The 12,699-nt window shown below is 66.9% G+C and overlaps 1 protein-coding gene across 10 annotated transcripts in view; it reads right to left on the bottom strand.

Moving 5' to 3' along the window:
• Nucleotides 1-12,699, bottom strand: part of BAIAP2 (BAR/IMD domain containing adaptor protein 2) — a 41,397-nt gene that overhangs the window by 17,819 nt on the left and 10,879 nt on the right. For 9 of the 10 annotated variants that reach the window (XR_009449407.1, XR_009449406.1, XM_059671478.1 and 6 more), the window contains 3 exons: nucleotides 2,594-2,655; nucleotides 2,247-2,318; nucleotides 1,790-1,927 (listed from right to left, as the gene is read on the bottom strand). The exons of the other annotated variant lie outside the window; for it this stretch is intronic. Coding sequence is in view for 7 of the 9 variants with exons in the window: in XM_059671478.1 (XP_059527461.1) it covers nucleotides 1,790-1,927; nucleotides 2,247-2,318; nucleotides 2,594-2,655 (272 nt within the window). In the remaining 2 variants the exon portion in view is untranslated. The remainder of the gene's footprint in view (nucleotides 1-1,789; nucleotides 1,928-2,246; nucleotides 2,319-2,593; nucleotides 2,656-12,699) is intronic. 10 annotated transcript variants of the gene reach the window in all.

Here is a 12,699-nt window from a genome sequence, read left to right as displayed (position 1 = left end):
CCCTGGCCAAGGCTTCCAGGAAGCAACATGGCAAACCACCCCGGGTAGGGCGGGTGGGACACCTCACGGCCGCTCGCCGGCGCCGAGGCCGGAATGACTCCAGGGCTGCGCCTCAGGTGTGACGAGTCACGATGGTCCACAGACCAGGGACACGGGAAACACGGGAAGGTGTGCTCAGAGGGCAGGGCTGTGTCTGTGCAACTCTAAGACACACACAGGACACACGAGAGGCTGCAGGCTGCGCGGAACAGGCGGGTGCTGGTGACGGAATCACTGCCCCCACCAGCGCTCGGCTGCTTCCCACAGGTTGATCCTCATCTGCTGTTGCCACACACACAGACATGCGCACACACAGGTGCACAGCGGCACTATACACACGCACATACACGCGCACACACACAGACACGCGCACACACAGGTGCACAGCGGCACTATACACACGCACATACACGCGCACACACACAGACACGCGCACACACAGGTGCACAGCGGCACTATACACCGCGCATACACGCACACACACAGACATGCGCACACACAGGTGCACAGCGGCACTATACACCGCACATACACGCACACACACAGACACGCGCACACACAGGTGCACAGCGGCACTATACACCGCACATACACGCACACACACAGACACGCGCACACACAGGTGCACAGCGGCACTATACACACGCACATACACGCGCACACACACAGACACGCGCACACACAGGTGCACAGCGGCACTATACACCGCACATACACGCACACACACAGACACGCGCACACACAGGTGCACAGCGGCACTATACACACGCACACACACAGACACGCGCACACACAGGTGCACAGCGGCACTATACACACGCACATACACGCACACACACAGACACGCGCACACAGGCACACACAGGTGCACAGCGGCACTACACAACGCACATACGCACACACACACACAGATGTGCGCGCACACAGGCACACACGTGTACATGCCTGTGCACGTGCCCAGTCAGTAGGGAGTGTGTGCAGCCGGCCCGACGATAGCAGGAGGTGGGCTCTGAGCTGAGGGCGGACCCCAGTGCCACCCCCCCGCCTGCCCAGGTGCTCCCCACGCTGCCACTCCTGACCGCGGGGAGCATGTTTGGACACTTTCTTCACAAACAAGTGTGTCCTGTTTTCTGGTCCCTCCTTAGCTGGGTCACGTGTGACCTTGGAGAGCAGGTGGCAGGCCTGTCTGTGTGGAGTGGCCGGGCCGGGGGGGTTGAATCGGGGTACTGGGGCCAAGCCCCTCAGGGTCCTGCTGCCCTACATCCTCGCCCGCTCAGCACACAGGCCTGCGACCTGGCGAGAGGCGGAGTGGCAGGACGCGCTGGCCCCGCCCCGCCCTCCAGTGCCATCTGCCTCACCCTGCAGGGCGGCGCGTGCCCAGGCCCGGCCCGGCGGGCGAGTGCACACTGATTGGAGTGACAGTCGGGGTCGCTCTCCGGGCCGAGCAGAGGGCAGGGCGACAGTCCACGAGGGCCTCTGGCCACCCACCAGCTCCAGGACACGGACATGCGCCGCCCCGGCACCTGAGCGAGCTGCGGGCGGTTGGGGAGCCACCCTCACTGCCCACTGCAGGGCGCGCAGTCCCGGGCGGAGGGCGAGTCACCCCGCTCCTGCGCCCGCTGTCCCTCCCGCAGGCCTGGCGGCGGAGGGCGAGTCCCCCGCTCCTGCGCCCGCTGTCCCTCCCGCAGTCCCAGGCGGAGGGCGAGTCCCCCGCTCCTGTGCCCGCTGTCCCTCCCGCAGGCCGGCCCACCTGCAGCTCCTTGTCCGAGTACTTCTGGGGGTTCTTGCTGCCCTGGCTCTTCTTGCGCAGCTTCTTCAGCTCGGCCTGGCACTTGTCCAGCGCGTCGCCACGGCTCCGCTGCTCCGTCTGGTACTTCTTCAGCGCGGCCTGCGGGCGACCACACGGCGGCCATGAGCCGCCGCCCGGGGCTCCCGGAGACCAAGGTCAGGCTGGGGAAGGTGATGAGCTCGAGGGCTCGATGGTCACAGCGAGTGCGAGGGGGCGTGTGTGGCTTCCAGGAGGCGGCGGTCTCCCACCAGCATCTTTACCCACAGCCCCGAGGGGGGCACAGGGGGCCAGGCAGCAGGGCTCACCCTCGGGTCCCATGACGTCTCCATGGCAGGAATGTCGGGGGAACTACTGGATGGGGCTCTGAGGGACCGCTCGAGGGCAGGAGGGAGCGGGTAGGTGTGGGCGGGCTACTTACACTCAGGTACCGGGAGTCCAGCTCCACCTTCTGCTCCAGCTGCGTGAGCAGCTCGTTGTGAAAGGACTTCAGCTGGAGAGAGCACACACACCAGAGTCAACTCAGACGTGCAGGCGGGGAGCACACAGTAGGGCAGGGAAGGAGGCAGGGTCCTGCTCCTGGGACGGGCGGGAGGGTAACCCCAGGGGAAAGAGGAGCCATCGGATCCCAAAGCTGATGACCCTGCAGGGACAGGGAGGCCCCGTGGAGCCAGGAGGCTCTGGGCGAAGCTGGACAGCAGCCCGGGTGTCAGACCCCCTGGCCGTCTAAGGCCACGGGCACCACGCCAGCCAGGGGCTGAGACTCACCGTCTCTTCCAGCTGGTTCTGGATCTGCCGGTGGACCTCCGCCATCTGGAAGAGGACGTCGCCTGCACACAGGAGGCAGGAGAGAGAACGGGGATCAGGATTCTCAGTCAACGTCCCCGTCACCCCCACGTGGCTGACAAGTGGGGCGCCAGACCCAAGGGCCACCGGCTGGCGGCAGCAGCGATGAGTGCACCAGGGCCCCCCAACATCCCTAGGACAGCGAAGTTTTGTGGCCTGGGCCCCTCAGCGCTGCTGAGGGAGGAGTGGACACGGGGTGTCCGCACAAGGGGCAGCGGTCACGTGGAGGCCCTCCCAGCCCGATGTCGGGGGGCTCGGGCACGAAGGACCCCCCGTGGCTGCGGAGGGCGGCGCTGGCGCGTCGAGTCTGCGTTCATTTGATTGGCAGGTGTTCGCCGGGACCCTTTTCAGTGGCAGGCGCTGCACGTGCTGTGGACACGGAGCCGGCGGCCACCCGACCCCGAGGGAGGCCACTCCCCGCAAACCTCGTCCCCGAGTGCTGCCTGCGCCCGGATGTCCTCCCTGCTCGTGGCCGGGCAGCTGGGCCGCATGACTTGGGGTCCTTTGGGGCAGCCACGGGGACCATCTCCAGCCCCTCGAGGCGAAGCTCCCTGCCCTCCAAGACCCACCGCCACCCCGATGGCCCCACGCCCGGCCACGGCCCTCCTGGGGAGGCCAGCTGCTCTGGGTCACCTGCCCTGCCACTGGCTGCTGATGCGCCGCCCTGCCAGCCACGGGCACACAGAGCACCGACCACGACCAGTGTCTGTGGACGGGCCCCTGCCACCCAGCTCCAGCTGCCACCTGGCCCCAGCCAACACCCCAGCAGCAGGACCGGCGCCCGCCCTGTGGGGCCCCAGCTCTGCCTCCTGGGCACCCGAGATCGGCCCCAGCCATCCAGACCCCGCCCGCTGTTGGGGCCTGAGTTCCTCTCCCTCCCAGGGCGCTGCTGGGCGCTCCCAAACGTGGCTCCGACAGACCCACAGATTTCCGCTGAGGGAGGCGAGGAGGGGGCGAGGGTGCCTGCGAGGCGCTCGGACCCTCCAGGCAGCTCAGGCCGGGCCCGCCTCTGCACGGGTCCAGGCGGGCCCCAGGGGCCGGGACGGGGCTGTAACCACGTGTGATCAGCCCCACACCGAGGGGGCCGGGCTGAGGCTGACCAGCCCGCAGGAGAGGAGGCTGACCTCACCCGCTCCTCCCGCCCCCCCCAGAGGGTTGTGGTGTCAGGAAACCGGCCAGGGAGGGGGCGTGAGGAGCCGGCTGCCCCCTTGGCTGAAAGGAAGTGGGCACGGCCAGGAGAGGAGGCCAGGCTGCCGCCCGCATGCCCAGCCGTGCACGCCCTGCACGCTGGGGAGGGAACCGCTCCCGTCAGCACCCCCTGGGGGACCGTGGCCCCGGGCACTGCCCGCGGCCTTAACGTGCTGCTGCTCCGAGTGGCTGTGAGCTCGTGGGGTGGGCGGCACACCACCCAGCCACTCAGGTCAGATCCCGAGCCCAGTGTGGCGGCTCTGCTGCTCCCTGAGTCCAGGGGGCGGCCCCGGGGCCTGCTTCCCAGCGTCAGTAAACCTCCAAGGGTGATGGCCGCAGCCCCGGGATCGGGAAGCTGCTGGAGATGGTCCGTCCCTATGACACGGGTCTCCCTGTGCCGCTCCAACCCCCCGGCCCCCCGGCTCTCGGGGCTGCAGCTCCAGGGCATTACAGCGGGGGGGGGGGGTGGCGGTGCCCACGGGCCCCAGAGCACACGTGGGACAAACCGTGTTGGAAACACAGGCATCACAGGTGAGGTCACCTGCTGGGGACACAGGGTCACGGCAGTGACATCTCAGCCTGGGGAGCGATGCACCGGCTCCCCACCCCGGCTCTGGGAGAAGGAAGACTCCGGAGGCGCGAGCCGGGCGCAGGGACGAGGCCGAGAGGCTGGCGCTCCGACGGGAGCTGGTCCAGACAGAGGTGACTGCTCGTGGCCAGGCCTCGGCTCACGGCCACCTCCCGCCGCCCGAGTCGGGCTCCATGCCCCGTGCGGGCCCTGCCAGGTGACACGGCTCCCTGGGCCCTGACTGTGCAGCACCTTACACTCTCCTGGGAGGGAGACGGGGGGCAGGGGGCGGGGGGCGGGTGGTGGGAAGCCAGGCAGAGCGGAGGGAGCCGGGGGTCCGGGCTGAGCCTCTGAGGGGCCTCCGTTTCCTGGCAGGAAGCACCCAGGTTTCCAGTCCCCAAGAGCCACAGCGGCGCCGCCAGCGGGCAGAGGGGGCCGGGCAGCCGCCCGCCCCGGGCACCTTTCCTCTGCCCAGCCCACTCCCTGCCGGATCCTGGCCTCCAGGTCAAGCCCCCGTGTTAGTGGCTGTGGGTGGTTCTGTTCCACACACCCCCGCCCCCCCACCGCCCACATCTTTCTCGGAAGCGGTGAGCAAGCGGAGAGCGGGCTCTGCAGGGCATCACAGACCCCCCCTCGGTTCCCTTGGCAACGCGCACACACTGTTTTGGCGTTGGGTGCAGCCGGTACTATGACATTTCTGCTTGGAGGCTGCGTGGAACTTTGCAGCGTTTTGGATAATGTGTTTGTACTTTGCTGTGTAGAGTCAAGAATCGTGTGGAACAGACCTAGGGTGGGCATGCCAGAGAACACACAAAACAGGCGTGGGCCCGGCCGAGGCCCGGGGGCCAGGAAGCGGGGCATGGGGGCGGGCGCGGCGGGAGAGGAGGCAGGGGCCCTTCTGTTGCTCCTCTGAGCCTCGGACCAGCCGGGTGCTGACCCCCCTCCCACCCGAGCTCAACAGGCCCCAGGGAGCCGCCCCCCGACCTGAGCCCGCCCCCTTCCCGGTGCAGGCAGAGGCTCGGGGTGGGGGTGAGGCCGTCCCAGCCACACCCGGTTCCCTCAAAGGCCGGGGGGATCAGAGGCTGAGTCACCAAGGCCCTGCTCTGGGCTTAAAGGGACAGAACGGCCTCCTCCCAGCTCGGCCTCCCGAGCCTGCGGACCGCCCCCCCCCCCCCCCCCAGCCCAGGCCCAGCGCCCGCCTGAGACGCACATGCACACTTTCCTGTTAACCCATCTGAGTGCAGGGACCCCGTGCCTCCTCCGCACAGCACCCCCGGCCTGAGCCCTTACCCCTCAGCCTCGCCAGGTCCCGGCCGCGTGCCTCCTGCCACCCAGCCCGGCCCAGCCCGCCCCACGCGCCCACCGCCCGCCTCTCTCTCGGCCCTGACGCCCCTGCACGCTGTTGGCTGAACGCTGCTTCGTCAGCACCGGAGACAGGGAACCCACCTTTGGGAGCAGGCTCTTCAGCCTTTTTACTTATTTTTAAAAAATGTATTTTATTGATTTTACAGAGAGGAAGGGAGAGGGATAGAGACCCAGAAACATCGATGAGAGAGACGCATCGATCAGCTGCCTCCTGCACACTCCCGACTGGGGATGTGCCCACAACCCAGGTCCACGCCCTTGACCGGAATCGAACCTGGGACCCTTGAGTCCGCAGACTGACGCTCTATCCACTGAGCCACACCGGTTAGGGCTACTTATTTTTTAAAATGTATTTTTATTGGTTTCAGAGAGGAAGGGAGAGGGAGACATCCATGATGAGAGAATCATGGATCAGCTGCCTCCTGCACTCCCCACGCTGGGGATCGTGCCTGCAACCCGGGCCTGGGCCTGACCGGGAATCGACCCGTGACCTCCTGGTTCCTAGGCGACGCTCAGCCCTGAGCCAGGCCGGCCCTCCTGCCTCTCCTCTTGGGAGAGTCCCCGCGAGCTGTGCCGCTCACAGCACTGATGTGTCTAGAGATCCAGGCTGACTTTTTTCCAGAAAAGACAACATGTTCTTGTTTTGTTTTGTTAATCCTCACCAGGGGATGCTTTTCAGAGAGTGGGAGTGGGGGAGGGAGGGGGGGGAGGGACGGGGGGGAGAAGGGAGGGACCGAGGGGGTGAGGAAGGGAGGGAATAGAGAGGGAGATATGTGAGACAGACACATTGATTGGTTGCCTCCTGCTTGTGCCCTAACCTGGGGTGGGGAGCGAACCCGCACCCAGGTAGGTGTCCTTGACCGGGAATCGAACCCGTGACCCTTTGGTGCGCGAGCCGGCGCTCTAACCGTCTGCACTCTGCCTGACAGGCTGAAGGGCGCTCGGACCAGGAGACGTGGGCGGGACGGACGGCCCTGGGGTTAGGACGCTCAGCCCGGCAGCCCCATCTGCACTGTGAGGCGGGGGGGGGTGGAGCAGTGCCCCAGAGGCCACTCAGGGCCCTCACGCTGGATGGACCCTGAGTCCCAGGGGGCAGTGACCGCACCTCTTGGGGCTGAGTTCAGACCCGTTTGGGCTTTAAACAGAACAGGTTCCTGCCAGCGAGCCCGGGCCTGAGGGGTCGGCGACGCTCCCGGGACGGGGCCCAGAGCCGAGCGGCACACCCCGTGGGCGACGAACAGCGTGGACGAGCGCGAAGGGGCCGCCCCCACGTGCGCCCTCCTCTTCCCGGTGAACCTGCGGGGCTGGTCGGGGCTCCTGCCAGAGGGGGGGTAGAGGCCTCCCCGTGCCAGGGCCAGTGCTGAGCAGTGGTGAGCGCACTGCCCTGTGCACCAAAGGGTCCAGTTCCATTTCCCATCGAGGCTGCGCCCCTGGTTGCAGGTTTGATCCCTGGCCCCGTCAGGGCTCACGCAGGAGGCAACCGATCGATGGCTCTCTGACATCGGCATTTCTCTTCCCCCTCCCCTCCTCTCTCAGCACCCACGGGAAAGTGGTCTCGGGTGAAGGTTAAATACGTGAGTGGCCTCCTCACCTGCTCCGCCCAGCACAGGGGAGAGCCCCCGGCCCCGCGTCACCGGCAGGAAGGGGCTCAGCGTGGAGCCCAGGCTGCCGGCTCCTCCTCGCCTCACCACAGGCAGGAAGCCCGTCACCGGGCAGCGGCCTGCGGGCACCGGCCTGTGTCCGGGACAGGCTCCAGCCACACCTCGCTGTCCCCCACCAACACCCCTCCCCAGCAGCCCCCAGACGCCTGGGACCTGCGGACTCGCTGAGCCGCGGCTCCTGATGCCATGGAGCCGCCGCAAGAACACGTGGACCCAGTTAGGGCGCCGACTGGTCCCCGGGACACAGGCGCCATCTGCCACCCAGGCCCCCATTATGGGACCTCGGCATGCTCCCCCTGTGCGGTCTGACTGCACACCTCAGCTCGCTGCCCCGGGGGCCCAGGGGAGGCCGGGCTCTGGCTGACGGCGGCCCGTGAGCAGCCCGTGGCGTCATCTCAGAGGCCCAGGGTCAGGCGGCAAGGGCGCCCCCGTCCGTCAGCCTGCATTCCAGCAACACCACCGGGACTGGCAGGGTAGCGCCTCTGGGGGCCCATCGCGGCCGCTGGGACGGGAGGAGGCACCGGGCCCCACGGGCGTCTCCTAGGGACGCTGGCCTGTCCCTCGCTCGGGGACCAGGTGGAGGGCAGCCAAACGCCAGGGGTGTTGGGACCACACCTTCATCCAGTGACTCATGACTAAGCCCAGCCCGGTTTCAGGCTCCGGGAGCCCTCCCGCCAGCGCAGGCCGGGCCCGGAGGCCGGGCCCAGCAGGGAGCTCCCGCTCTGCTCTCACCCATGCGGGTGCCAGGCCTGCGAGCCCACACACGCCCGGGTCACAAACAGCGGCCTCTTCAAAGGCCGAGCGCGCAGCAGGGCGTGGGAGCCGGGAGGGCGACACACAGCCCCCGCAGCCGCCCCGACGGGCCAGACCCCCGGGCGAAACCCCACTGAGGCTCCCGACGGGACCATCGGCCACGCGTGGATGAGGCAGACGGTCCGGAGAAAGCTGTGCCCCGCTACTGCCACGACCGCGCCGCCTTCCTGCAAAGTCCACAACATTCCAGAAAGCTGTGTAACTGTGGCCTCCCTGCAAAGCCAGGGTCAGCCACGGGCACGGACCCTCCTCCTGCACGTGACGCGTTGACGCCTGCAGAGCCGAGTCCCCTGCCCACATGTGCACAGCAGGCAAGGGCCTCTGCCCCTCCCCCTCGCCCTCCCGGCCTCGCTGGCTCTGCCGTCACTGGGAGGAGCCCGGGCCTGGCTGCAGGTGGGACGGGCTCAAGGTGCAGCCTGGGGGCATCACAGATGCCGGGACAGGGTCCTCCCCTGTGCCAATGGTGTCCACGGATGGCACCCTGGAGGGAGTACCCACAGAGGGGCCCCCCAGGAGCTAACGTTGGGAGAAACCCAGAGGCACACGGATGTGGACTGGGATGGGCACATGTGTGCTTTCAGCCCACAGCACGCACCCCCCCCGCCCCCCCCCCGCCCCGTGCGCTGGGCCTGCTGACCAAGGTGGGACAGGGCGGGAGCCGCACGCCGGGACGCCTGGGCGACAGTGACGGGCGCAGGCGGGAGGACACGGGCCTGCTCTGGTTCCCCTTGGTGACGGGCACACTGTTCTCTGTTTCTGCCTGAATCAAACGCCCAAAAACTTAAAGCTCAGCCCGGCCGGCGTGGCTCCGCGGTTGTGTCCACCTAGGAACCAGGAGGTCTGGTCCTGGCCAGGGCACAGGCCCGGGTTGTGGGCTCCATCCCCAGTGAGAGGCGTGCAGGAGGCAGCCAACCCATGATTCTCTCTCATCATGGATGTTTCTCTCTCTGTCCCTGCCTCTCTGAAATCAATAAAAATGTTACACAAAATGAAACGAAAGCAACAGGAGCAGGAGAGCCTGGGGGGCATGGCCACTGCAGAGCACCCCGGGGGAGACGGACACGAACCCCTCCCCCGTGCAGGGCAGCCTCTGCCGCCAGGACTCTGCTCCTCAGGGCAGAGAGAGGGGCCCACACCCAACAGCGCCCCCCCCCCCCACCTTGGAACATTCCAGAACACCCTCGCTCCATGCCATGCTCCCGCCAGGCCGATGGCGTTTCTGACAACCTGGGGTCAGGAGGACTGGGGTGAGGGCACCGCCCTCTGCCCTCCGCCCTGCAGCCTCCAGGCCCGGCCTTGCCGCCTGCCCAGCCCAGAGGCCGCCCCGGGTCCCTCAGGGGACACAGCCCCGCAGGCGCCTGGACCTGCGCAGACCCGCCGCGGGCTTGTCCGTCCTGCTCTGCGCCCGGGGCAGGGGGGGGGACTGGCCTGGAGCCTGGACCGCGCTGACCGCCCGAGCGAGGACGGCAAGGATGGGGCTGGCAGAGCCGCGCAGGCAGTGGAGGCAGCAGGGGCGCGGCCACAAGCGCCTCCACGCAGATCACAGATCGCAGGACGCATCTGAGACTCAACTCAGGGGCCGGCAGCTGCTGGCGGGGTCAGCAGGGCTGCGAAAGGTTCCAGAGCTGGGAACTCAGGCAGTTTGTGCTCCTAACTAAGCCACCTGCACATCAAAGTGAGGCTGAGCCGCGCAGGCCGACCCAGTGTGGCCCACGCACCGCAGGGAACAGAGGCCGGGAGGAGGCGGGAGGAGGCCCTGTGAGACCAAAGGCAGCGGCCACTCGCTGCTCCACGGGAGGGCGGCGGCTCTGCGCTCCACGGGGAACTGCACACGGACTCTCACTCTGCGGCGTGGGCCCGGAGCACCCGCGGGCAGGCGCGTGTCCTGGCGGCCGGACGAGGGCTGAGACCAGGGCGTGGGCAGGAGCCGCCGCTAAGGGAGCTTCCACCCTGAACAGGAAGAACAGGCCAGAAGGAGGAAGGAACGGGAAGGGGAGGGATCAGCACAGCAACGAGGAAAAATGCAGCCTGACCCACAGCCCGAGAGGCCACAGCCCAGGGCCAGGCGGGCGAGGGCCGAGGGGTCGCTGGCCGGACATCAGACTGAGTGTGAAAACCATCTCTGGTCAGAAGGGCCTGGGAACGGTCAGTGTCAGGGGGACGGCCCTGGTGCTGCCGCCCGGCCACTCCTGAGGCCCTGGTCACCGACAGCAGGGACGTGCCCTCGCTCCGGTCCCGGGGAAGGTCTGCGGGGGAGAAAGTGAGCAGGAAGGAGCCGCTCCCAGGGCCACAGGCAGGAGGGGACGGGACAAATCGGACGAGGATGCCACAGGGGCGGAGGTCACCGCACGACGGGGCCAGCGCCACCTGCGCACGGCGTGGAGTTCACGTGCCCCACCACTCGGCCAGCAAACATGGGGAGCAAAGGCCCTGGGAAGCAGGACCACGGGAGGAAGAGGAGCCCCCCACTCCCAGTGAGGAGACGCCAGCGCAGACGTGAGCACAGCAGGAAGCCCGCCTTCTCAGAGGTGACAGGCGCCTGCAGACACCAGCCCAGCACGGCCCTGGGTGGCGACGGGGCTCAGGCAGAGCCGCGGCAGCAGCAGAGGCCACGGGCCCAGGAAAGGACCCAGAAAGTGCTTCGTACGCGCTGCCCCCGACGCCTAAACCCAGTGACACTTCCACAGGGACAGCGGCCACAGTGCCCCCTGAGGCTCCAACCTGAACTCTGGCCGACAGCAAAGGGTCCAGGTCTGACCTGCCCACCAGGGGCTCACGGGGGGGGGGGGGGGGGGCGGGGCGGGGAAGGGGGGAGAGGTCCTGTGCTTGGGACCCCCGCCCCCCCCGGCTCGTGTCCGTCACTGCAGCCTTTAAAACTGACGGGAAAACCCAGGTCAGCGCCCCTCGCTGCTCTGAGCCGTTCAGGCAAATTGTCACCTGGAGGAAGCAGAGGTGGGGCCCCGGCCTACAGCCCACAGCACAGCCAGGAGTGGGGCCCACACTCGCCACGGCTGCTGCAGGGGGCAGGTGTGCAGGCCTGGGCCGGCCTGAGCGAGCCGGGGAGCCCCCTTGGTGTCAGCGCTGAGGAGGGGCCACGGGCCTCCTCGCCGGGCCACCTCTCGGACACACAGCAGCGGGGCTCCTGTGGGTGATGGCCCCCCACGAGCCAGGAGGGATTTCAGGCTGAGAGCCTGGCCACCAGGCCTGTCGTGGCGACAGCCCCCAGGAGACCGCCAGGAAGTTCTGGGACCTCACTGCCTGCCAGACGCGCCTGCGAACGGGGCCCCTCCGTGTGCGGTGGCCACGGGAGGACATGCCTGGGGCTGCCCACGTCCCTTGGCTAGCGTGGGATGAACCCCGACAGGTGCCCCCTTCGCAGACACACGGGGCCGAGTGCGACACACAGGGACTCCCCCACACTGACTCCCCGGGGGGCGGGGCCAGGCCCTGGCGGCAGGAGCCCCGGTCGGGACCGCTGTGGCTTCTGCATCTGGAGCAGCTGCTCCACAGCCCGAGGAGCCCAGACCCGCACCCACTCGGCTGGGCCCGCAGGCCTGACCCACCCTCGGCCCCTCCATGTCCTCCCGGGGCTCAGGGCAGGGCAGGGCTGCGCCCACGGAGGCCAGAGCCGCACCCACCTGCCGGGAGCCGGTCCATCCTTGCTGTTTCAAGGGACCTGGCATATATGGCATACGGTTCTTAATATGTTTGCTCACCTTCTTGGCGCTATGTGTTTTAACCAAGGTCACCTCTGAGAAAGGTTGTTTCCCCAGGGAGGGATTTTCCCCTGAAGTTAGGGAGGGAATAAAACCCCTTAACTAAGTGCCAGGCGGGTAGTTAATCACTTTATGAACAATCATGCTTAAGCTACATAATCTTTACTCCCTGGAATGGAGATAAGAAACGCCCTAACCTTTGGAATAGAGAGTGATAGGATTGGAATCAACTGGTATAAATACAGATGTAACAAGACAACAGGAGACAGAACCTAGACACAGAACCTAGAGACAGAAGAACTTCGCTGGAGAGAACATGGCAAAAGATCCTGGACAGAAACTGGCCTCAGAACCTAGAGACAGAACCTAGCGAGAGAACCTGGCTGAAGAACCTAAAGACAGAACCTGGCTACAGAACCTGGATAGAACATGGCAAGAGAACCTGACTAGAACCTGGTGACTGAACCTGGTTGGAGAACCTGGACAGAACCTAGAGACAGAACCTAGCAAGAGAACATGGACACAGAACCTGGCTGGAGATCCTAACCAGAACTTCGCTGGAGATCCAGACCAGAACTTGGCTGGAGATCCTGGCTAGAACCCGGCTAGGCTGCTGATCAACTGAACGCTGTCTCCGTGTCATTCCTTCTTCGCCAACTCCGTCCACACCTTTGGGGACCCCTGGACCTGCTGGGGATGGACCCCAGCATCTGGCGC

Source organism: Myotis daubentonii, chromosome 16 (genome assembly GCF_963259705.1).
Source record: "Myotis daubentonii chromosome 16, mMyoDau2.1, whole genome shotgun sequence".
NCBI classification, from domain to species: Eukaryota; Metazoa; Chordata; class Mammalia; order Chiroptera; family Vespertilionidae; genus Myotis; species Myotis daubentonii.
Note: the sequence above shows the minus strand (reverse complement) of the source record. Positions and strands in the feature narration are given on the sequence as shown.